Source organism: Mustelus asterias, unplaced genomic scaffold (assembly GCF_964213995.1).
Source record: "Mustelus asterias unplaced genomic scaffold, sMusAst1.hap1.1 HAP1_SCAFFOLD_559, whole genome shotgun sequence".
NCBI lineage: Eukaryota > Metazoa > Chordata > Chondrichthyes > Carcharhiniformes > Triakidae > Mustelus > Mustelus asterias.
The window spans coordinates 263,138-290,000 of NW_027590509.1; the positions used below are offsets into that span (position 1 = coordinate 263,138).

Genomic DNA, 26,863 nt, shown 5'->3' on the forward strand with positions numbered 1-26,863 from the left:
TCACGTGAGAGCACCATCCACCAGGTACACGGTACATACTCTTGCAACTCAGCCAACGTTGTCTTCCTGATACACTGCAGGAAAGGATGTCCCGAGGCATGGTACACTGGGGAGACCATGCAGACGCTACGACAACGGATGAATGAACACCGCTCAACAATCATCAGGCAAGAGTGTTCTCTTCCTGTTGGGGAACACTTCAGCAGTCACGGGCATTCGGCCTCTGATTTCCGGGTAAGCGTTCTCCAAGGCAGCCTTCACGACATGCGACAGCGCAGAGTCTCTGAGCAGAGACTGATAGCCAAGTTCCGCACACATGAGGACGGCCTCAACCGGGATCTTGGGTTCATGTCACACTATCTGTAATCCACGACTTGCCTGGGCTTGCAAAATCTCACTAACTGTCCTGTCTGGAGACAATACACATCTCTTTAACCTGTGCTTAACCCTCTCTCCACTCACATTGTCTGTATCTTTGAGACTTGATTACCTGTAAAGACTCGCATTCCAACCATTATTTTGTAAATTGAGTTTGTGCCTTTATATGCCCTGTTTGTGAACAGAACTCCCACTCACCTGATGAAGGAGCAGCGCTCCGAAAGCTAGTGGCTTTTGCTACCAAATAAACCTGTTGGACTTTAACCTGGTGTTGTGAGACTTCTTACTGCACTCTTAAAGCGCCATATTCTCCTCTTAAAGGGACAGCTCCCTCCAGGGGAACACATTTCAATAACTGCTGCTTTAATACTAACTTATATTTCTTCTCCCATTGCTCTTCTCTGTTGTATATCATTCCAAACATTTAAAATCCAGATGTGTAATTTAAAAGAGACTTATATTGGGCACATTTCCCAACACCAAGTCTCACTTTCCACCGAGGAGGAGCCATTCGGTCCCTCGAGTCTGTTCCATCATTCAGCTAATTCATGACTGATCTGGGTCACCTACCTTGAATCTGTTAATACCCTTTGCCTGGAGAAAATTAATCAGCCACAGTGAGGCCAGCACTGGATGAGGCTGGGAGCTGTACATCTCCCTTTGGAACGCTCCACCCCACTGTGGACTGTGGATGCTCACTCGATGAGCATAGTCCAGGCAGAAATCAATAGAACTTTGGGTGCCAAAGGAGATGGGGATAATGCAGGGAGGTGGAGTTGAGGTAGATGATTAGTCATGATCTTATTGAATGGCAGGACAGGCTTGAGGGGCCGAATGGTCTACACTAGCTCCGATTGAGAGAGCTGTATGCCCTTGAAGAAGTGAAACCAATCAAGGCACTGTTTTGTTTTTAAATCTGTTTCAGTCCAAAGTGACTGAATTATTCTGCCACCTTGTCTCTGTCACTTCTCTGGGCTAATCCCATGATCCAGGAATGTCTCCTTTGGTTAATGTTGTCCCTTGTACTTCTACCTGACAGGGGAGTTGGCACTTCCTCCACAGCCGATATGGCGGATTGGCAGTCACACTTTCGGAATGAAGATGAGGAGGATCCAGAGGAGGCAGAGGAAAACGAAGGTAGGTCAAATGTGAACCCTAGGTTTACAACGGCACGGTGGCACAGTGGTTAGCACTGCTGCCTCACAGCGCCAGGGACCCGGGTTCAATTCCCGGCTTTGGTCACTGTCTGTGTAGAGTTTGCACATTCCCCCCGTGTCTGTGTGGGTTTCCTCTGGGTCCTCTGGTTTCCTCCCACAGTCCAAAGATGTGCGAGTTAGATGTATTGTCCATGCTCAATTGCACCTCAGTGTCAGGGGGGCTAGCTAAGGTAATTGCATGGGGATAGGGCCTGGTGGGATTGTGGTCAGAGCAGACTTGATAGAACAAGGAATTCTCTGCCCACTGAGGTGGTGGAGGCTACCTCGCTGAATATGTTTAAAGCGCGGATGGATGGGTTCCTGATCGGTAAGGGAATTAAGGGTTATGGGGATCAGGCGGGTAAGTGGTACTGATCCACGTCAGATCAGCCATGATCTTATTGAATGGCGGGGCAGGCTCGAGGGGCTAGATGGCCTACTCCTGCTCCTATTTCTTATGTTCTAACATAGAACAGTACAGCACAGAACAGGCCCTTCGGCCCACGATGTTGTGCCGAGCTTTATCTGAAACCAAGATCAAGCTATCCCACTCCCTATCATCCTGGTGTGCTCCATGTGTCTATCCAATAACCGCTTAAATGTTCCTAAAGTGTCTGACTCCACTCTCACTGCAGGCCATTCCACACCCCAACCACTCTCTGAGTAAAGAACCTACCTCGGACATCCTTCCTATATCTCCCACCATGAACCCTATATTTATGCCCCCTTGTAATAGCTCCATCCACCCGAGGAAATAGTCTTTGAACGTTCACTCTATCTATCCCCTTCATCATTTTATAAACCTCTATTAAGTCTCCCCTCAACCTCCTCCACTCCAGAGAGAACAGCCCTAGCTCCCTCAACCTTTCCTCATAAGACCTACCCTCCAAACCAGGCAGCTTCCTGGTAAATCTCCTTTGCACACTTTCCAGCGCTTCCACATCCTTCTTATAGTGAGGTGACCAGAACTGCACACAATATTCCAAATGTGGTCTCACCAAGGTCCTGTACAGTTGCAGCATAACCCCACGGCTCTTAAACCCCTGTTAATAAAAGCTAACACACTGTAGGCCTTCTTCACAGCTCTATCCACTTGAGAGGCAACCTTCAGAGATCTGTGGATATGGACCCCAAGATCTCTCTGTTCCTCCACAGTCTTCAGAACCCGACCCTTGACCTGATGGGCCAAATGGCCTCCTTCTGCACTGTAGGATTCTACGATTCTAACATGCTGTACACCTCTCGATAATAAGAACATTCGAGGCTGATGAGACGGGTTTTTGATAGGAGAGGGAAACAGGCAGGGAAGTGGAGTTAAGGCCACAATCAAATCAGCCGTGATCTTAATGAATGGTGGAGCATTCCTGTTCCTGTTTATTATGTTTAAGTACAACACACTGCGCACGTTTTGATAATTCTAACCCTGACCTGAAACCATAGCCTCAATGAGTGACAGAACAGTACTCACCAGTGCTTCCCCCAGATGTTATATAGGGTGGCACAGTAGTTAGCACTACTCCCTCACAGCACCAGGGATCCGTGTTTGACTCTCGGCTTGGGTGACTGTGCGGAGTCTGCACATTCTCCCCGTGTCTGTGTGGGTTTCCTCCAGGTGCTCCAGTTTCCTCCGGAAAGATGTGCTGGTTAGGTGCATTGGTCCTCTGGTTCTTGATCCTTCCACCAATGGGAACAGTTTCTCCCTCTTGACTCTGTCCAGATTCCTCGTGATTTTGAACTTTTCCAAGGAAAACAGTTCCAACTTCTCCAATCTATCCACATAACTGAAGTCCCTCATCCCTGGAACCACCTGGACCTTTTCTGAAACCGTCATATCTTTCCTAAATTGCAATCTCCAGAATTGGACGCAATACTCCAGTTGATGCTGGACCAGTGTTTTGTAAAAATTCATTTTCACTCCCTTGCTGTTGTACTCTGTGCTGTTATTTATAAAGTCCAAGATCCCATGTGCCTTTTTATCCACTTTCTCAACTTGTCCTGCCACCTTCAGTGATTTATGCACATATACACCCAGGTCTCTCTGCTCCAGCACCCACTTTAGAATTGTTTGTTTTATTTTATATTGTGTCCTATGCATTCTTCCTACCAAAATGAATCAGAAAGAGGCTATTCGGCCCATCGAGTCTGCACCGACCACAATCCCACCCAGGCCCTACCCCCATATCCCTACATATTTACCCACTAATCCCTCTAACCTACGCATCTCAGGACACTAAGGGCAATTTTTAGCATGGCCAATCAACCTAACCCGCACATCTTTGGACTGTGGGAGGAAACCGGAGCACCCGGAGGAAACCCACGCAGACACGAGGAGAATGTGCAAACTCCACACAGACCGTGACCCAAGCCGGGAATCGAACCCAGGTCCCTGGAGCTGTGAAGCAGCAGTGCTAACCACTGTGCTATCGTGCCGAATCATTTCGCGTTTCTCAGCATTACATTTAATCTGATACTTGTCCATTCCATCAGCCCCGTCTTTGTCCTCTTCAAGTTGAACACTATCTCCCTGACAGTTCACAGTACTTCCAAGTCTTTCTTAATTCAATTTTTGCAAACACATTTCCAGCTTCATGACAGGTGGCACCGTGAAGGTATTCCTCCCATGTGACTCAGCCACAACTTCAGAAAGATCTGAATCCTTTCTCTCTCCACAGACACTGCCAGACCTGCTGAATTTTTCCAGCATTTTCCATTTTTATTTCAGATTTCCAGCATCCCCAGTTATTTGATTTTATGAGATGAGTAAAACGCTATCATTAAGAAACCCACCAACGCCTCTATTTTCTGAGGAGACTAAGGAAATACAACTGGAAGAATGCTTTCGATGATGCATCTGTAGAAGTTGGTGAGAGTCGTATGTCCGCCACGACTCTCACCAACTTTTACAGATGCAAGATAGAAAGCATTCTTTCTGGTTGTATCACAGCTTGGTGTGGCTCCTGCTCTGCCCAAGACTGCAAGGAACTACAAAAGGTCGTGAAGGTAGCCCAATCCATCACACAAACCAGCCTCCCATCCATTGACTCTGTCTACACTTCCTGCTGCCTTGGCAAAGCAGCCAGCACAATCAAGGACCCCACACACCCTGGACATTCTCTCTTCCACCTACCAGGATGTTGCCTGGTATGGAGGGTCTTAGCTATGAGGAGAGATTGGGTAGACTGGGGTTGTTCTCCTTGGAAAGACGGAGAATGAGGGGAGATCTAATAGAGGTATACAAGATTATGAAGGGTATAGATAGGGTGAACAGTGGGAAGCTTTTTCCCAGGTCGGAGGTGACGATCACGAGGGGTCACGGGCTCAAGCTGAGAGGGGCGAGGTATAACTCAGACATCAGAGGGACGTTTTTTACACAGAGGGTGGTGGGGGCCTGGAATGTGCTGCCAAGTAGGGTGGTGGAGGCAGGCACGCTGACATCGTTTAAGACTTACCTGGATAGTCACATGAGCAGCCTGGGAATGGAGGGATACAAACGATTGGTCTAGTTGGACCAAGGAGCGGCACAGGCTTGGAGGGCCGAAGGGCCTGTTTCCTGTGCTGTACTGTTCTTTGTTCTTTGTTCTTTGTTCTTCCGTCGGGAAAAAGATGCAAAAGTCTGAGATCATGTACCAACCGACTCAAAAACAGTTTCTTAGAATCATAGAATCCTACAGTGCAGGAGGAGGCCATTTGGCCCATCGAGTCTGCACCGCCAACTATCCCACCCAGGCCCTATCCCCATAACCCCACATATTTACCTTGCTAATCCCCCTGACACTAAGGGACAATTTAGCATAGCCAATCAACCTAACCTGCACATCATTGGAGTGTGGGAGGAAACCGGAGCACCCGGAGGAAACCCACGGGGAGAACGGGCAAACTCCACACAGACAGTGACCGGAGGCTGGAATTGAACCCGGGTCCCTGGCGCTGTGAAGCAGTAGTGCTAACCACTGTGCCACCGTGCACCCCTGCTACCATCAGACTTTTGAATGGACCTACCTCGCATTAAGTTGATCTTTCTCTACACCCTAGCTATGATTGTAACACTACATTCTGCACTCTCTCATTTCCTTCTCTATAAATGGTATGTGCGCAAGAAACAATACTTTTCACTGTATACTAATCCATGTGACAATAAATCAAATCAAACCAGAGTGACACCCCCCCACCCTCCACCCCTGCAGCCTTTCCGGGGCCTTCTCTGAGTGATGTCACTGCAGTTCTAGCAGGTCGTTTAGAAGGTCGTTGAGCCACAGCTATCGATTTTTTTTTACAAAAGAGAATGTATTACATCCACTCACAGAGATGTCCAGATGTTACAAACACCATAAATCCCTCCTAATACAAAGAAGCGTGTAGTGGTTGGAGAATGAGCACAAGCTGCGATTACTCAGTTTTGTCACTGGCCGCTCTTTTCTATCAGTTAAGGTTGTGACGTGTTGATTTATGTTTCAGAGGACGTTCGATACGCAGGCAGGGACAGCTTAGTCTTCCTCATTGATGCCTCGGAGGCCATGTTTGAAATGAATGGTGAGGCCACTTCAGCATTCGACATGACTATTCAGGTAAGAGGAGACCAGTGACAGTGCTGTAGGTGACAGTCGTTAAGTATGTTCAGGGCTGAGGTAGACAGATTTTTAATCAGTCAGGGAATCGAGGGTCTTGGGGATAAGGCGGGAAAGTGGAGTTGAGGATTATCACATCAGATCAGTCATGATCTCATTGAATGGTGGAACAGACTCGATGGGCTGAATGGCCTCCTTCTGTTCCTATGCCTGATACTCTAATGGTCCTATAAAACCAGATGTCTGTCTCTCCCTCACATCTCTGAGAGACACACACACACAGTCCCTCTTCTTGAAAACATTCAAGGCACATTTTTACCTCAAAAAAGGTTTTTGAAATTTGTCCTGATGTTTTTCAAAAATACTGCGAAGAAAATCTACCGTACAAAAGGGACGGCACGGTGGCACAGTGGTTGGCACGGTGGCACAGTGGTTGGCACGGTGGCACAGTGGTTAGCACTGCTGCTTCACAGCGCCAGGGACCCAGGTTCGATTCCCGGCTTGGGTCACTGTCTGTGTGGAGTTCTCCCCGTGTCTGCGTGTGCTGAGTGTTTTAAGAACATAAGAAATAGGAGCAGGAGTAGGCCATCTAGCCCCTCGAGCCTGCCCCGCCATTCAATAAGATCATGGCCGATCTGATCATGGTTTAGTTCCACTTACCCGCCCGCTCCCCATAACCCTTAATTCCCTTATTGATCAGAAATCTATCTACCTGTGACTTTAAACATATTTAACAAGGTAGCCTCCACTGCTTCAATGGGCAGAGATTCCCTACCCTCTGAGAGAAGAAGTTCCTCCTCAACTCTGTCCTAAACTGACTCCCCCTTATTTTGAGGCTGTGTTCTTGTTTCCTTTCTAAGTGGAAAGAATCTCTCTGCCTCGACCCTGTCGAGCCCCTTCATTATCTTATATGTCTCTATTAGATCTCCCCTCAGCCTTCTAAACTCCAACGAGTACAGGCCCAATCTACCCAATCTCTCCTCATAAACTCACCCCCTCATCTCCGGTATCAACCTGGTCAACCTTCTCTGTACTCCCTCCAAGGCCAATACATCCTTCCGCAAAGGTCGGTTGATAGTGCTGCTGACTGATTAGACTCTCTCTACTTGCAGTGTGTCCACAGGGTTTACACCAGTAAGATTATTAGCAGCGATCGTGACCTTCTGGCTGTCGTGTTCTTCGGGACTCAGAAGCACAAGAACTCTGTTGACTTCAAGCATGTTTATGTCCTCCACGACTTGGACACACCAGGCAAGTTTATCCCCCAGATCTGGAGCAAGTCTGTTTAAACTCGGTGTGGGGTATGTCCCTCCCTTGGGACTCTGCTCTGTGCAAATTGTGGTGTAGGTACGCAGCTGGGAGCAGTAAAGTGACAATAACCAGGCAATCTGATTCAGTGATGTTGATTGAGAAGTAACTATTGGCCGGAATACTGGGAATACACTTCAGAAGTATTGACTGTAAAGCATTTTGGGACATCTGGGATTGGGAAAGGCGCTATATCAATGCATTTGGTGCCTTTCGGTTGCACTTTTCACATTTACCCACCGTCTTCTCATTGGATCACTGATATGAAGAGCAGGCAACAGGCATGATGGACTGAATGGCCTCCTCATCATCGAATCCTACAGTGCAGAAAGAGGCCATTCGAGTCAACACTGACAACAATCCCAGGCCCTATCCCTGCAACCCCATGTCTTTACCCTGCTAATCCCCTGACACTAAGGGTTAATTTAGCATGGCCATTCCATCTAACTACGTCTTTCAGACTGTGGGGGGAAACCAGAGCACCCAGAAGAAACCCACGGGGAGATCATGCAGACTCCACACAGACAGTGACCGAAGTCGGGAATCGAACCCGGGCCCCTGGCGCAGTGAGACGGCAGTGCTATCCACTGTGCCACCCGTGCCATCATGTATGTAAAATTCTATATTTCCTTGATCCCACTTCCTTTGTCCCTCTGTCCAGTTGGGTTAACATCCTTTCTGCCTCAGCCACAAAACTTGAAAATAAATTTCACATGTTTACAACTCACAATTCTCCAGGACTTGTCTGGACCACAGGAACGGAATGAATATTCTGCAAATAAGAATAGTCTATTTGAAACTCCAGATTTAACGCCCATTCTTGGACCTAATTGCTAATTACCGCAATCTCAGCCGGTCCAGAGCCGCTAAGCGGACAGCTCAAGTCCAGATGAGATTCTGTTTCCGTGGAGCAGAACATGTGTCTCCTCGAGCCCACTTCCACTGGAGATGTGGGGAACTCTGGCTGGCACCATTTTGCAGAACGGCTCAGACTGAGGTTCAAAACGCACAAGTTTTGGATGCATTGTTTTGAGGTCCTGGTGGAATAGAAATATTGTGGTTACAAATGCAGGTCAGATGCTGGGAACTCTGCGGGGAGTAACTCACCTTCTGACTCCCCCAATATCTGTCCACCATCTACAGGGTACAAGTCAGGAGTGTAATGGAATACTCCCCACTTGCCCGGATGAGTCCGGCTCCAACTTCACGCAAGAAACACGACACCATCCAGGACAAAGTGGTCCACTTGATTGGCATCACATCTACCACCTTCAACACTCTCACTCTCCTCCACCGAGTGGCAGCCGTGTGTACCATCTGTAAGATGCTCTGCAGCAACTCACCTAAGGCTCCTTCAACAGGATAAAGTAGACGTGGAGCGGATGCTTCTGCCGGTGGGGCATTCTAGGACGAGAGGTCATAGTCTTAAGATAAGGGGCAGCAAATTTAAAACAGAGTTGAGGAGAAACTACTTCTCCCAAAGGCTTGTGAAACTCTGGAATTCGCTGCCCCAAAGTGCGGCAGATGCTGGAACAGTGAGTAAAATTAAGGAGGAGTTAGACAGATTTTTTAATTGGGAATGGGTTGAAAGGTTATGGGGAGAAGGCAGGAAAATGGGGATGAGGAGCATATCAGCCATGATTGAATGGCGGAGCAGACCCGATGGGCCAAATGGCCTAATTCTGCTCCTATATCTTATCAACTTATGAACAGCACCTTCCAAACCCATGACTTCTACCATCTAGAAGGAAAAAGGCAGCACATATCTTGGAACTCCGCCACCTGCAAGTTCCTCTCCAAGCCACTCACCATCCTGACTTGGAAATATATCGGCTGTTCCTTCACTGTCACTGGGTCAAAATCCTGGAAGTCCCTCCCTAACAGCACTGTGGGTGTACCTACACCACAGGGACTGCAGCGGTTCAAGATGGCGGCTCACCACCTACTTTCTTGAGGGCAATAAGAGATGGTCTAGCCAGCAACACCCACATCCTATAAAAGAAAAATTAAAAAGCCAAGAGGAGGAGGAGAGTTCTAGCCCCAGGATCCTTAAGTTTGAAAGTGTAAGAGCAGGTTTCTGAGGCCTCTGTCCCTAATAGGTCATCATCCTGTATCGATGTAAAAAGAACATGGACCATTCCCTGTTTTTTATTCATTTGTGGGACACGGGCGTCGCTGGCTGGGCCAGCATTTATTGCCCATCCCTAGTTGCCCTTGGAGGGCAGTTGAGAGCCAACCACAGGCGGTTCTGTGGGAGTGAACGAGAATCCAGGATGGTAGTCTGCCTCCCTGGTGCCGGGGTACTGGATGTCTCCGAGAGGGTAGGAAGCATATTTAAAAAGGAAGGTAGTCAAACGGATGTGATTATACACATTGGTGAAAATGATGTAGGTAGGAAGAGCAGGGGGGTCATACGAGAGAAATTCAGGGAGTTGGGTGCTAGGCTAAAAAGTAAGGCCTCCAGGGTAGCAATCTCTGGACTGCTCCCGGTGTCTAGTGCAAGTGAGGCTCGGAACAGGGAGATTCTACAGTTGAACGCGTGGCTAAAGGACTGGTGCAAGAGGGAGGGTTTTTAATTCATAGATGACTGGGAAATCTTCAAGTCAGGATGGCAACTGTACAGAAAGGATGGGTTACACCTTAACTGGAAGGGAGCAAATATCCTGGCTGGGAGTTTTGCTGGAGTGTTTCGGCAGGATTTAAACTAGTGTGGCAGGGGGGTGGGGAACAAAACAGTAGGTCAGTAAATACTGAGGCTGGGGTTGAGCTGGGGGCCAGGGCAAGGCTAGCTAAGAAGAGGAGCACTCTGGAGGAGGATGACCTGAGTGGGCCTGGAGGTCTGGAGTGCATCTGCTTCAATGCGAGGAGCGTAACGGGTAAAACAGACGAACTTAGGGCCTTAATGCTTATGCGGAATTTGGATGTGGTTGCGGTGACGGAAACTTGGTTAAAAGAAGGACAGGACTGGCAGCTGAATATTCCGGGGTATAAGTATTTTAGGCGAGACAGAGGAGGGGCTAAAAAAGGTGGGGGAGTAGCGATATTAGTTAAGGAGCATATTACCGCGGTGCAGAGGGTAGACAACTTAGAGGGGTCATGTACTGAGTCGCTGTGGGTGGAACTCAGAAACAGGAAGGGTGTAGTCACTATGCTGGGGGGTACTACAGACCACCCAACAGCCCACGGGAAGTGGAGGAAAGGATATGTCAGGAGATTCTGGATAGGTGCAGAAAAAATAGGGTTGTTGTAGTGGGGGACTTTAATTTCCCTGGCACAGACTGGAAAGTGCTTAGAGCTGGGGGTCCGGACGGGGAGGAATTTGTAAAATGCGTACTGGAAGGTTCTTTGGAACAGTATGTAGATAGCCCGACTAGAGAGGGGGCTATACTGGACCTAGTTCTGGGAAATGAGCCCGGTCAGGTCGTCAAAGTTTCGGTAGGGGAACATGTGGCAAATAGTGACCACAACTCTGTTAACTTTAGGATAGTAATGGACAAGGATGAGTGCTGTCCTACGGACAGGGTACTAAATTGGGGGAAGGCTAACTATAGCCGGATTAGGCAGGAATTGGTGGATGTTGATTGGGAGAGGATGTTCGAGGGTAAGTCCGCGTCTGGCATGTGGGAGTCTTTTAAGGAACTATTGATAAGGCTGCAGGATAGGCATGTGCCTGTAAAAAGGAAAGATAGGAAAGGTAGGATTCGAGAGCCGTGGATAACCAGGGGAATTGAGGATCTGATTAAAATGAAAAGGGAGGCGTACGTTAAGTCCAGGCAACAGAAGACAGATGGAGCTCTGGAGGAATACAGAGAGAGTAGGAAAGAACTCAAACGGGGAGTTAGAAGGGCAAAAAGAGGTCACGAGATGTTCTTGGCAGGCAGGATTAAGGAGAATCCTAAGGCATTCTATTCATACGTTCGGAACAAAAGAGTTGTCAGGGAGAAAATCGGACCTCTCAGGGACAGAGGAGGGGAATTATGCTTAGAACCCAAGGGAATAGGGGAGATCCTAAATGTATACTTTGCATTGGTATTCACGAAGGAGAGGGGCGTGTTAACCGGGAGTGTCTCGGAGGGAGGTGTTGACCCGTTAGAGAAAATCTCCATTACAAGAGAGGAAGTGTTAGGTTTTTTAGGGAACATTAAAACTGACAAAGCCCCAGGGCCTGATGGCATCTATCCTCGACTGCTCAGGGAGACGAGAGATGAAATTGCTGGGCCTCTGACAGAAACCTTTGTCGCTTCTTTGGACACGGGTGAGGTCCCTGAGGATTGGAGGATAGCGAATGTGGTCCCGTTGTTTAAGAAGGGTAGCAGGAAATTATAGGCCGGTGAGCTTGACGTCCGTGGTAGGGAAGTTGTTGGAGAGGATTCTTAGAGACAGGATGTATGTGCATGTAGAACGGAACAATCTCATTAGTGACAGACAGCATGGTTTTGTAAGAGGGAGGTCGTGCCTTACAAATTTGGTGGAGTTTTTTGAGGAAGTGACAAAAACGGTTGATGAAGGAAGGGCCGTGGATGTCGTCTATATGGATTTCAGTAAGGCATTTGACAAAGTCCCACATGGCAGGTTGGTTAAGAAGGTTAAGGCTCATGGGATACAAGGAGAAGTGGCTAGATGGGTGGAGAACTGGCTTGGCCATAGGAGACAGAGGGTAGTGGTCGAAGGGTCTTTTTCCGGCTGGAGGTCTGTGACCAGTGGTGTTCCGCAGGGCTCTGTACTGGGACCTCTGCTATTTGTGATATATATAAATGATTTGGAAGAAGGTGTAACTGGTGTAATCAGCAAGTTTGCGGATGACATGAAGATGGCTGGACTTGCGGATAGCGAAGAGCATTGTCGGGCAATACAGCAGGATATAGATAGGCTGGAAAATTGGGCGGAGAGGTGGCAGATGGAGTTTAATCCAGATAAATGCGAAGTGATGCGTTTTGGAAGAAATAATGTCGGGAGGAGTTATACAATAAATGGCAGAGCCATCAGGAGTATAGAAACACAGAGGGACCTAGGTGTGCAAGTCCACAAATCCTTGAAGGTGGCAACACAGGTGGAGAAGGTGGTGAAGAAGGCATATGGTATGATTGCCTTTATAGGACGGGGTATAGAGTATAAAAGCTGGAGTCTGATGATGCAGCTGTATAGAACGCCGGTTAGGCCACATTTGGAGTACTGCGTCCAGTTCTGGTCACCGCACTACCAGAAGGACGTGGAGGCGTTAGAGAGAGTGCAGAGAAGGTTTACCAGGATGTTGCCTGGTATGGAGGGTCTTAGCTATGAGGAGAGATTGGGTAAACTGGGGTTGTTCTCCCTGGAAAGACGGAGAATGAGGGGGGATCTAATAGAGGTGTACAAGATTATGAAGAGTATAGATAGGGTGAACAGTGGGAAGCTTTTTCCCAGGTCGGAGGTGACGATCACGAGGGGTCACGGGCTCAAGGTGAGAGGGGCGAAGTATAACTCAGATATCAGAGGGACGTTTTTTACACAGAGGGTGGTGGGGGACTGGAATGCGCTGCCAAGTAGGGTGGTGGAGGCAGGCACGCTGACATCGTTTAAGACTTACCTGGATAGTCACATGAGCAGCCTGGGAATGGAGGGATACAAACGATTGGTCTAGTTGGACCAAGGAGCGGCGCAGGCCTGGAGGGCCGAAGGGCCTGTTTCCTGTGCTGTACTGTTCTTTGTTCTTTGTTCACATTGCTGTGGCTCTGGAGTCACATGTAGGCCAGACCAGGTAAGGACGGCAGATTTCCTTCCCTAAAGGACATTAGTGAACCAGATGGGTTTTTCTGACAATCGACCATGGTTCATGGTCATCAGTGGATTCTTAATTCCAGATTTTTTAAAAATTGAATTCAAATTCCACCGCCTGCCGTGGCGCCATTCGAACCCGGGTCCCCAGAACATGAGCTGAGTTTCTGGGTTAATAGTCTAGCGATAATACCACTGGACCATCGCCTCCCCTGGTGTGTTTAATAGATTGATGTTCTAATCTGACTCTCTCTGTCTGGGCTCAGGTGCTAAGCGAGTACTGGAGTTGGACCAGTATGAGGGGGAGAAGGGGAACAAGTCCTTCAAGAAGAACATAGGCCACAGTACCGATGACTCGTTGAGTGATGCTCTCTGGGTCTGCTCCAATCTCTTCAGTGACGTCACGCTGAAACTGAGCCACAAGCGCATCATGCTGTTCACCAACAATGACAACCCACATGCGAAAGACAGCTCCAAAGCACGACTGACCAGAACAAAGGCCAATGACCTGCGAGAGACAGGTAGGCAAACCACTGTTACCATCAAGCATTTGTCAGCGACTGGTTCAAAGACGTTGAATCACAAAGTCCTCACTTAAGATTGCAGTTGCATTGCCGTGAAGTGCAACTTTATGTGAAACAACTTTAAACAAATCAGGTTTTCCCATTGAAACCAATGTGAAAGCTGTCTTTAGAGTCTGTAGGACATTTCTCAACATGATAACCTGTGAGTGAAAATATTTAATGTTGCTGAATTACTATAGCGGTCGATGGAACAACTTTTGAAATGAAATCAATTTAAAGATATAAATATACTTCGCTCCGGTTTTCTGCCCATCATGCTTGCCGAATCTCCCACGTGCCACGCATTCCTCTCGCTGACCCTCCCTGTCGTTGCCCCTCCAGCTCCCCGCCTCTTCCACTCCCTCACCTTTCCTCTTGCTACCAGCCCTCTGGCTTATGGCTGCCGCCCCCCCCCGATCCTTGACCCTCTGGGTCACTGCAGACCCTCTTCCTCAGCTTGTCACCTGAGAGCAGAGATTTCAGAGGGTTATCGGACTGGGGTGCAGGTCGCAGAGACGGGGAGGGCTGAGGCAATGGATGGATTTGACAAGATTGAAAATAGTGCTTCGCACAAAATTGGAGCGTAAGTAGGCCATTCGGCCCCTCCCGCCTGCTGTGCCGTTCAATGAGATCATGCCTTGTACGTTTGTGTTTCAAATTCCACATTCCTATCTACCCACAATAATCTTTGATTCCCTCGCCAAACAAGAATCTCTCTACCCCTGCCTTAAAGATATTCAGTGACCCCCCATTGCCTTCTGAGACAGAGGCCGGAATTTTACCGGCACGCCTGCCCTGATTCCAGGGATGGGCAAGGCTCGGAGAACGGCATTCTCCGTTAGTCTCGGGCGGGATCGTACGAACCTCGAGTGGACGTGCCAGTAAATTCCGGCCAGAGAGTTCCAAAGTCATGCAACCCTCTGAAAGAAAAAAATTCTCACCATCTCTGTCCTAAAAGGGCGACCACTAATTTTAAAACGGTGCCCGCTCGGTCTGGACTCTCCCACAAGAAGAAACATCCTTTCCATGCCCACCTTGTCCAGACCATTCAGGATCTTAGTTACTTCAATCAAGTCACCCCTCACCCTTCTAAACTCCAGTGGAAACAAGCCCAGTCTGCCCAACCTTTCCCCATAAGATAAACCGCTCGTTCCAGCTATCGATCCAGCAAACCCCCTCTGAAACGTCTCCAACTCATTTACACACTTCCTTAAAATCCCATGGAATCCCTACAGTGCAGAAGGAGGCCATCGAGTCTGCACCAACCACAATCCCACACAGGCCCTATTCCTGTAACCCCACATATTTACCCTGCTAATGCGCCTGACATTAGGGACAATTTAGCATAGCCAATCAACCGAACCTGCACGTCTTTGGAGTGTGGGAGGAAACCGGAGCACCCGGAGGAAACCCACGCAGACACGGGGAGAATGTGCAAACTCCACAGACAGTGACCCAAAGCTGGAATTGAACCCGGGGGTTTGTGGCGCTGTGAGGTAGCAGTGCTAACCGCTGTGCCACCATACCTTCAATAAGACAAAAACTGCACACAGTATTTGAGATGCGGTCTCACCAATGCCCTGTGTAACTGAAGCATACCATCCTTACTTTTGTGTTCAATTCCTTTTGTAATAAGGAATAACATTCTATTAGCCTTCTCATTTACATGCTGTACCTGCATACTAACTTTTCGTGATTCAAGCACAGGAACACCTAGATCCCTCTGCACCTCGGCATTCTGCAATTATTCTCCATTTAAGTAATGCTGATTTTTTTATTCTTCCTGCTAAAGTGAACAACTTCACATTTTCCCACATTATACTCCATCTGCCAGATTTTTGCCCACTCAACCTATCTGTATTCATCTGCAAACTCACGTCCCCTTCACAACATACTTTCCTATCTATCATTGTACTGTCTGCAAATGTATCTCCCATGCCTTTGCTTCCCTCATCTAAGCCATTGATGTAAAAGGTTGAGGCCCCAGCACAGACCTCTACAAGACTCTGCTCATGACCTCCTGCCCTGCCAATCAGACAAAGACCCATTTATACATACTCTCTGTTTTCTGCCAGCCAGCCAGTCTTCTATCTAGGCTCAAATGTTACCCCCTACATCGTGAGCTTTTATCTTTCACAATAATCTTTGATGCTTATCAAATGCTTATGAGAGGCATGGACGGAGTGGATAGTCAGATGCTCTTTTCTAGGGTAGGAAAGTCAGGTACTAGGAGACATAGGTTTAAGGTGCGTGGGGGAAAAGTTTAGAGGAGATGTGCCGAGGCAATTTTTTTTACACAGAAGGTGATGAATGTCTGGAACGCGCTGCCCGGGGAGGTGGTGGGAGCGGGTACGATTGCGGCATTTAAGGGGCAACTAGACGAATACATGAATAGGATGGGAATGGAAGGATATGGGCTCCGTAAGTGCATACGGTTTTAGTTTAGACAGGCATCATGATCGGCGCAAGCTTGGAGGGCCGAAGAGCCTGTTCCTGTGCTGTACTTTTCTTTGTTCTTCTTGCTTTGCTTTCTGGAAATTGAAGTACAGCACATCTACAGGTTCCCCTTTATCCACAGTATATGGTACTCCTTCAAAGAATGCCATTAAGTTGGTTAAACATAATTTCCCTTTCACAAAATCATGCTGACTTTTCCCAATTACCTTGGGATTTTATAAGTGTCCAGCTATAGCCTCCTTCACAGAATCATAGAAACCCTACAGCACAAAAAGAAGCCATTCGGCCCATCGAGTCTGCACCGACCACAATCCCACCCAGGCCCTACCCCCACATCCCTTCATATTTACCCACTAATCCCTCTAACCTACGCATCTCAGGACACTAAGGGCAATTTTAGCATGGCCAATCAACCTAACCCGCGCATCTTTGGACTTAACAATCAATTCTAACAATTTTCCCACGGCAGATGTCAAGCTAACTGGCCTATAATTTCCTGTTTTTGGCCTCCCTCCCTTCTTGAATAGAGGGGTTATATTTGCCACTTTCCAATTTGATGGAAACTTTCCAGAATCTAGAGAATTTTGCAAAATTAACACCAATGTATCTACCACCTCATTTGTTCAAGACCCTAGGATGAAGTCTATCAGGACCCGGAGACTTGCCAGCCTTAGCTCCATCAGTTTGCTCAAACCACTTCTCTAATGATTGTAATTTCACCAAGTTCCTCTCCCCTTTCCACCTCCAGATTTACAGATATTTCTGGAATGTTTATGTATTCTCTCCAGTGAAGACAAAATCCAAATATGTGGTCATTTTGTTGGCCATCTTCCTATTATCTACTATTGTCTACCCATTGGGCGACGTGGTGGCACAGTGGTTAGCACTGCTGCCTCACAGCACCAGAGACCCAGTTTGATTCCCGGCTTGGGTGACAGCCTGTGTGGAGTTTGCACGTTCTCCTCGTGTCTGCGTGGGTTTCCTCCGGGTGCTCCGGTTTCCTCCCACAGTCCAAAGATGTGCAGGTTAGATGGATTGGCCATGCTAAATTGCCCCTTCGTGTCCAAAAATGTGTAGAATCATAGAATCCCTATAGTGCAGGAGGAGACCATTCGGCCCATTGAGTCTTCACTGACAATCCCACCCAGGCCCTATCCCCATAACCTTATGTATTTACCCAGCTAATTCTCCTGATACTGTAGGTTAGGTGGATTAGCCATGGTCAATGCATGGGGTTACAGGGATAAATCGATTGGGTGGATCTGAGTAAGATGTTTTTTCGGAGAGCTGGTGCAGACTCAATGGGCTGAATGGTCTCCTTCTGCACTGTAGGGATTCTATGGTTCATTCTCACTCTCTAGAGGACTCACTTAACTTGCTATTTTCCTGTTTAAACACCTGTAGAAACACATGCTTTAAGTTTTCACATTTCTCGCCATCTTCCTCTCATAGTCTAATTTCTTTCTCCTGATTAACCTTTGGTCATTCTCTGCTGTTCTTCACATTCTAACCAATCATCTGGCCTGCAGTTATATGCTTCTTTTTCCTTAAGTTTGACAGTTTCCTTAACTTCTTTAGTTAACCACAGAAGTGGGTCCTCCCCCTCCAAATCTTTTTAATAGTAGAAATTTACTTATTCAGAATATTCTGAAACAGCCCCTGAAATGTCTGCCACTGGTTGTCTCTTGATCTGTCCCCTAGCCTAATCTCCCAGTTCACTTAGCTAGCACAACTTTCATGCCCACATAGTTGCCTTAATTTAAGTTTAAAATACTAGCCTTAGACCCACTCTTCTCCCTTTCAAACTAGTCAGTTGTGTTGAAGCAGGGTTAGACAGTGTAGTGGCCAGACCAGTGTTGTATTTGTGCATTGGAGCTTCATCGAACAATCCCTTCACTGCTTCCACTGTCCTGATTGTCACCTGAACTGAAGCGTGGTTCTGTAGGGATGGCCAGAAGGCTGTTTCCCAACATGGGTTGGTGTCCTGCCAGCCAGCATCCAAAACTAAAGGAAGGGTAAGACCTGCAGTCCACGCCAGCCTGCCCTGTGACGTGATGGTACGAAGACCGGAACTGAACACTTCTTCCTCTCTTTCCTCATTCTATCCCCCCCGCCCCCGCCCCCCCCAGTCACCGACATAGTCTGCTAATCAAGGCAAATAAACAGGCCCAAAGTCAAACCCGTCAGGCAACCAAAACCAGTCTAGGAGATCACAGATCAAATCTGATTTTCTGTACTTCACAATCTTTACCCTCGTCAAGAACTGGGTCCAGCTCCAACTTAAAGAATCTGAGAAACGTTGCAGGGAAAATTGCCGATCATTTTTGTCAAAAGACTGGGCGGAATTTTCCCGTCCCGCCCACCACGGGAATCGTAGCGAGCGGGACATGGACCCTTGGGGGTGAGCGTGGCTGGAAAATCCCGCCCATCATCTCGCGAGCAATAATAACAAGCTTTGCCTTTTGCTGCTATGCTGTGAATGGCGTGTCTTTGTCTCTGCCCTTGTCTGTGTACAGGGATCATCCTTGACCTGATGCATCTGAAGAAGCCTGGTGGGTTTGACATGTCTCTCTTTTACTGCGACATTGTCAGTGTATCAGAGGATGGGGATGCAGCTGTGCAAGGCGAGGGGTCAGCCAGGTTGGACGATCTGCTTCGGAAAGTGTGGGCCAAGGACTACAAGAAGAGGACCGTCACCAGGTCAGCAGTCACTCAGAGTAGCACCGCGTCTCCTGGGTCCTCGGAGAGTTTCTAATGTACTCCCTGCGGACCTTGGCAGACAGAACGTCCGTGTTCATGCACACAATCTGCTCAAATGTACGGACGATCTTCATAGATTAGGCACTCAGGGCATGTTTCCACTCGCAGGGAAGAGCGAAACCAGAAGCCGTCAACACCAGGTAGTGACCAGGCCAGGAATGCAGGAGAAATTTCATTACCCAGAGAGTGATGGGAATGTGGAACTTGGCTCCCACAGGGTTGTAATGAATGGTGTAGCTGCATTTAGGGAGAAGCTGGATGAGCATGAGAGAGAAAATCATTGGCCGGTTACGCTGATAACGCTAAAGGGAGAGGGGAGGGAGAAAGTTCATGGGAAGCGGAAATACTGGCATGCAGCTGTTGGGCTGAATGGCCTGTTCTTCTGCTGCGTCTCTTATTTTGAAACATCATAAAGTGCATCATGTTACTTTGACAGGAATCGGCCATACAAAGAATATAGTACAGCACAGGAACAGGCCCTTCAGCCCTCCAAGCCTGCATCGACACACGACGCCTTTCTAAACTAAAGACCTTTCGTCTCTACATAGCAAATTCCTCCATTCCCAGCCTTTTCATGTATCTATCCAGATGCCTCTTAAATGTTGCTATTGTATCTGCTTCTACCACCTCCTTTGGCAGCGCGTCCCAGGCACTTACCACCCTCTGTGTAAAAAAACTTGCCTCTCACATCTCCTTTAAACTTTCCCCCTTTTGCCTTAAACCTCTGTCCCCTAGTAATTGGCATTTCTACCCTGGGAAAAAGACTCTGACTATCCATTCTATCCACGCCTCTCATAATCTTGTAGACTTCTATCAGGTCGCCCCTCAGCCTCTGACGTTCAAATGAAAACAAATCAAGTTTGTCCAATCTCTTCTCATAGCTAATACCCTCCAAACCAGGTAACATCCTGGTAAACTTTTAATGTGGCGACCAGAACTGTATGCAATATTCCAAACATGCCCTAACTAAAGCTCTATACAGCTGCAACTTGACCTGCCAAATTTTGCACCCTATGGCCCAACCGATGAAGGCAAGCATGCCATACGCCATCTTGACCACCTTATCCACTTGTGTTGCCACTTTCAGGGAACTGTGGACCTGTACGCCCAGATCCCTCTGTATGTTAATGCTTCTAAGGGTCCTGCCATTTACTGTGTATTTCCCTACTGCATTGGACCTTTCAAAATGCATCATCTTTGATTTGATTTGATTTATTATTGTCACATGTATTGGTATACAGTGAAAAGTATTGTTTCTTGCGCACTATACCGACAACGCATACCATTCATAGAGAAGGAAAGGAGAGAGCGTAGAATGTTACAGTCATAGCTAGGATGGAGAGAAATATCAACTTAATGCAAGGTAGGTCCATTCAAAAGTCTGATGGCAGCAGGGAAGAAGCTGTTCTTGGGTCAGTTGGTACGTGACCGTATCTTTTGGTGGAAGAGAGAATGTCCGGGGTGTGTGCGGTCCTTAATTATGCTGACTGCTTTGCTGAGGCAGCGGGAAGTATAGACAGAGTCAATGGATGGGAGGCTGGTTTACGTGATGGATTGGGCTACATTCACAACCTTTTGTAGTTTATTGCGGTCTTGGGCAGAGCAGGATCCATACCAAGCTGTGATACAACCAGAAAGAATGCTTTATATGGTGTATCTGTAGAAGTTGGTGGGAGTCATAGTGGACATGCCAAATTTCCTTAGTCTTCTGAGAAAACAGAGGCGCATTTGTCTGGATTAAATTCCATCTGCCATTTCTCCGCCCAAGTCTAACCAGACTATCTATATCCTGCTGCATCCTCTGACAATCCTCCTCACAAACATTGGTAAACATAGCAACTATTTTCCACACACACTTGAACAGTGAGATAATGACCAGATCTGTTTTTTGGAGGTTAATTTGACAGGACAGAGCTTCCCTGCTCTCCAAAGTAAAGTTTATTTATTAGTCACAAGTAAGGCTTACATTAACACTGCAATGAAGTTACTGTGAAATACCCCGAGTTGCCACAGTCCGGCGCCTGTTCGGGTCAATGCACCCTAACCAGCACATCTTTCAGAATGTGGGAGGAAACTGGAGCACCCGGAGGAAACCCACGCAGACACGGGGAGAATGTGTAAACGCCACACAGTGACCCGAGCCGGGAATCGAACCCGGGTCCCTGGCGCTGTGAAGCAGCAGTGCTAACCACTGTGCCACCGTGCCATCCTCCATGTGGTGCTGTGGGATATTTTACATCCAACTGACCAAATCGTCAGGACCTTGGCTTAAACCCCACCGCCCCCCATCCCTTAACTGCTGCCTTCTTCAACCGCTTAATGTGCATCAGAATGTCTTTGAGTTTCAGCCCCTGTTAAACTCTCTGTTCCGGTGCCGCTTGTATTTGATGTCCTGTTTTTTTTGTGTTTTGTTTTGGCCAGGCTGAACCTGAAGCTGGGAGAAGGCGTGGAACTTTCAGTCGGAGTTTACAATCTCGTGCGGAGTGCCAGGAAACCCAGTGCCGTCCGCCTGTACCGGGAAAGCAACGAGCCCGTCAAAACCAAAACCCGCTGGTTTAACGGGGAGACGGGCAGTCTGCTCCTGCCCAGCGACACCAAGAAGGCCCAGGTAAAGGACGGTGAACCTATACCGTGCTGAATTAAAACGTCAACTCCTGCCTGACCAAAGGCAAAACACTGCGGATGCTGGTAATCTGAAATACAAACAGAAAATGCTCTTTCTTAATTCATGAACGAGATGTGAGTTATTGTGCATCCCTAATTGCCCTCGAGAAGGCGATGATGGGGCGTTTACTAAAACTGCTGCACTCTGCGATGTGAAGGCACATCCACAGTGCAGTTTCATCATGACTTTTGACACAACTGAGTGGCTTTCTAAGTCAATCAGAGGGTAGTTGAGAGTCAGCCATGCGGTTCTGGATCCTCAGACAGGCCAGACCGGGTAAGGACGGCAGATTTCCTTCTCTAAAGAGCATTAATGAACCAGATGGGTTTTTACAACAATCGGGTAATTTCATGATCACAGACTAATTTCCCCTTTATTATACAGCTCTGGTGAAGGGTCATCCAGACTCGAAACATTGGCTCTTTTCTCTATTCACAGATGCTGCCAAACCTGCTGAGATTTTCCAGCATCTTCTCTTTTTCTCCCCCAGTTGCTGTGGCGTGGTTTGAACTCGTGCCTCTAGATCGACGGCACGGTGGCACAGTAGGTTAGCACTGCTGACTCACAGCACCAGGGACCCGGGTTCAATTCCTGGTTTGGGTCACTGTCTATCTGGAGTTTGCATGTTCTCCCCATGTCTGCATGGGTTTCCTCCGGGTGCTCTGGTTTCCTCCCACAGTCCAAAGATGTGCGGGTTAGGTGGATTGGCCATGCTAAATTGCCCCTTTAGTATCAGGGGGACTAGCTAGAGTAAATGCATAGGGTTATGGGGATAGGGCCTGGGTGGGATTGTGGTCGGTGCAGACTTGATGGGCTGAACGGCCTCCTTCTGCACTGTAGGGATTCTAATGATTCTATCATTAGTCAAAACCTCTGAATTACTCATCCAGTAACAGAACTCCCCTGTTATTGTATCCCTTGTGCGTACTGTACAGAGAGAAACAAGAGTTAATGTTTTAGGTCGATGACTTTTCTTTACAACTAGCCCGCGTTAGACATGCCACAGGGTTCAAACAGGTACAGAAGGAAGGTATGCACGGAGGGCTGGAAAGAGTGAAAGGGGAGGCAGCAGAGATTAAATAACAGAAGAGACAATGGTGCAAGGCAAAGATAGAATGGTAATGAGATGAGTAAATAAAGAGAAAAAGAACTTGTATTAATTAAAATAGCGCCTTCCACAACTTCAAGATGGCCCAAAGCACTTCACAGCCAATGAAGTACTTCTGAACTTTCCTGCAGACAAAAGGAATATGCCCAAGCCTTGCACCTGTTTTGAATTATCTGGCAGCTTGAGGAGCCTATAGCTCCCCATTGCTTTCTCCATGGCAAGACCTCGGCCAATCAGAGTCGACTTGTCAACCAATCAACACCCTTTTCTCCTGTGGTATAAATTGTCACAATTGTTTGAAATTTGACCTTCTGGGGTTTGTCCTGATGAGTGCAAGACAAAATACTTCGACAACCTGTCTCCTTGTTCAGCATTGGTTTCGAAGTTTAGCCACTGCTGTAATGTAGGAATCTTTCTACTTACATTTGACTCTCTCCATCCCTTTCTTCCACAAACTGATTCCCTCCCTGTAACTTGCTTTTTTATTTTAAAATAAGGATCAGTACGAGGTATCATTTTTATTTTCTGCTCTGTCTTTAACTTGTTACCTGTTTAAAGTTAAAAGTTTATTTATTAGTGTCACAAGTAAGGCTTACATTAACACTGCAGTGAAGTTACTGTGAAAATCCCCTAGTCGCCACACTCCGGCGCCTGTTCGGGTAACACTGAGGGAGAATTTAGCACGGCCAATGCACCCTAACCAGCACGTCATTCGGACTGTGGAAGGAAACCGGAGCACCCGGAGGAAACCCACGCAGACACGGGGGAGAACGTGCAGAGACTCCACACAGACAGTGACCCAAGCCGGGAATCGAACTCGCGTCCCTGGTGCTGTGAAGCAGCAGTGCTAACCACTGTGTCACCGTGCCGCCCCGTTTCTGGGATACGCATCACCCTTCTTCCAATGTCCTGAATATTTTGTACCATCGTAATCCAGACATCCAGTGGGAAGAGTCTTCCATCCCTTTGCTCTTTTTATACCGAGATTAACTTTCCATTTTTCAGTCAGACCTTCACTGGATTAGCTCTTTGAAGAAGAGGCATACGGACCCGAAATGTTAACTCTGCTTCTCTCTCCGTGCACCTGCTGAGCTTTTCCAGCATTCTCTGTTTTTATTTCAGATTTCCAGCGTCCATAGTATTTTGCTTTGGCTTCATTGAGTTTATCTGCTTGATGTGGTTACATGACCATCTATATTGATGGAATATTCCACAAAATATGTCCAGCCTAATGAACAGAGCGTGCTTGAGCCTCTGTGTTATTTAACAAAATAACACAGAGGCTGTGTTACTCATGACGGTGATTGCTCATATCACACAGTGTGACCTAATCCAGAAGAGGACCGTTAGGGCGGCACGGCGGTTAGCACTGGTGCCTCACAGCGCCAGGGACCCGGGTTCGATTCCCGACTTGGGTCACTGTCTGTGTGGAGTCTGCACGTTCTCCCCGTGTCTGCGTGGGTTTCCTCCGGGTGCTCCGGTTTCCTCCCACACTCCAAAGATGTGCAGGTTAGTTGATTGGCCATGATAAATTGCTCCTTAGTGTCAGGGGCACTATCAGGATAGATACATGGGGCTACAGGGATAGGGGCTGGGTGGGATTGTGGTCGGTACAAACTCAATGGGCTGAATGGCCTCCTTCTGCACTGCAGGGATTCTATGATTGCCCATCCCTAATTGCCCTTGAGAAGGTGGTGGTGAGCTTCCTTCTTGAAACGCTACAGTGCATGTGGTGTAGGTACACCCACTGTGCTGTTAGGGAGGGAGTTCAGGGATTTTGACCCAGAGACAGTGAAGGAACAGCCAATATATTTCCAAGTCAGGATAGTGAGTGGCTTGGAGGGGAACTTGTAGGTGATGGTGTTCCCAGGTATCTGCTGCCCTGGCCCTTCTAGATGGAAGTAGTTGTGGGTTTGGAAGGAGCTATTGAAGGAACCTTGGTCAGTTCCTGCAGTGCATCTTATCGATGGTACACACGGCTGCCAATGTGTCCGTGGTGGAGGAAGTGAATGCTTGTAGAAGGAGTGCCAGTCAAGCGGCTGTTTTGTCCTGGATGGTGTCAAGCTTCATGAGTGTTGCTGGAGCTGCAAGTGGAGAGTACTCCATCACTCCTGACTTGTGCCTTGTAGATGGTGGACAGGCTTTGGGAGGGTCAGCGGGCGAGTACTCGAAAGATGTTGCTCTTTCATATAATTTAAGCCTGTTCTTGTTCTTTTTGGTTCCCAGGTTTATGGACAGAGGCAGATTGTTCTGGAGAAAGAGGAAACCGAGGAATTGAAGAGATTTGATGGCCCAGGCTTGGTTCTCATTGGTTTCAAGCCATTGTCACTCTTAAAGAAGCACCACCACATCAGACCCCCACAGTTCATTTACCCAGATGAGACGCTGATAACAGGTAACCCTCAGCCGCTGTTACTGCTGCCCTTTGGCCAAGTGGGCATGGCTCTACCCAGGGTATTTATAGAGCACAGGGTCCAAACTTCATCCCCCTTCTCCTCAGTTAGCTGATGGTTCACAAGACAGATTCATGCAGATAATGATGGGAAACCCTGCAGTGGCAGCTAGAAGTGTTAAAACGTTAGGAGCTAATGTTCCAGCATGAAGGAATCCTACTGGAGAGAGAGAGAGTGACATTTTATATATTTACAATGCAGCCGTAATATAGAGCAGATGCAAATATGTTATCGGATAGAATACCCCTCCTCCAGAATCCCTCTACCCTAGAATACCCTGTATAGAATAACACTATCCTAAAATACCCTGTTTCGAATACCCCTACTCTAGAATCTCTCTATCCTAGAATACCCTGTCTAGAATCCCTCTATCCTAAAATACCCTGAATAGAATACCTCTATCCTAGAATACCCTGTATAGAATCCCTCTATCCCAGAATACCCTGTATAGAATACCACGATCCTAAAATACCCTGTATAGAATACCCCTACTCTAGAATCCCTCTACCCTAGAATGCCCTGTCTAGAATCCCTCTATCCTAGAATACCCTGTCTTGAATCCCTCTATCCTAAAATACCCTGAATAGAATACCTCTATCCTAGAATACCCTGTCTAGAATACCTCTATCCTAAAATACCCCGTATCGAATACCTCTATCCTAGGATACGCCGTATAGAATATCTCTACCATAAAATACCCTGTCTAGAATATCTCTATCCCAGAATACCCCATATAGAATACCTCTACCCTAGAATACCTCGTATAGAATACCTCTACCCTAGAATACCCAATATAGAATACTTCTATCCTCGGATACCCCGTATAGAATATCTCTACCCTAAAATACCCTGTCTAGAATATCTCTATCCTAGCATACCCCATATAGAATACCTCTACCCTAGAATATCCCATATAGAATACCTCTACCCTAGAATACCCCGTATAGAATACCTCTATCCTAGGATACCCCGTATAGAATACCTCTACCCTAGAATACCCCGTATAGAATACCGCTACCCTAGAATACCCTGTATAGAATACCCCTGCCCTAGAATACCCTCAATAGAATACCTCTACCCTAGAATACCCTGTATAGAATACCACTACCCCAAAATACTCTGTATAAAATATAACTACGCTAGAAAACCCTGCATAGAATATAACTAGCCTAGAATACCCTGAAGAGTATCCCCCTATCCTTGGGAGCTGTATCACTGATTGTTTGATGCTACCTGAGCATTATTATATCTTAAGAGATGAGAAGATGAATTTGAGCTCATTGTAACTGGTCCACTTCCTCTCATTACAGCATGCGGTTACATACTGAATGGCGTTAATGTGTTCTCTCCACTGCTCTGGATCATAGATCACGCCAACGATTTCTCACACTTTGAATCGAGGAGTCAGATGCTGAATCCTATTACCCTGGTTAGAAACATAGAAAATAGGAGCAGGAGGAGGCCATTCAGCCCTTCGAGTCTGCTCCATCATTCATTATGATCATGGCTGATCATCCAACTCGATATTCTGTTCCCATCTTCTCCCCCATATCTTTTTATCCTCTTGGCCCCAACCAAGTGCTATATCTAACTGCATCTTGAAAACATTCAATATTTTGGCCTCAATTACTTTCTGTGGTAGCAAATTCCACATAT

At 47.4% G+C, this 26,863-nt stretch overlaps 1 protein-coding gene across 1 annotated transcript; it reads left to right on the forward strand.

The window, feature by feature from the left end:
• Positions 1–1,423: 1,423 nt before the first annotated feature.
• Positions 1,424–26,636, forward strand: LOC144487038 (X-ray repair cross-complementing protein 5-like; the record flags this gene model as incomplete). Its single annotated transcript, XM_078205081.1, has 8 exons — positions 1,424–1,515; positions 6,030–6,139; positions 7,252–7,390; positions 13,468–13,722; positions 18,738–18,921; positions 21,403–21,589; positions 24,981–25,149; positions 26,518–26,636. Coding segments are annotated over exons 1-8 (1,233 nt in total), but the record flags the coding sequence as incomplete, so codon positions are not given.
• Positions 26,637–26,863: the final 227 nt, after the last annotated feature.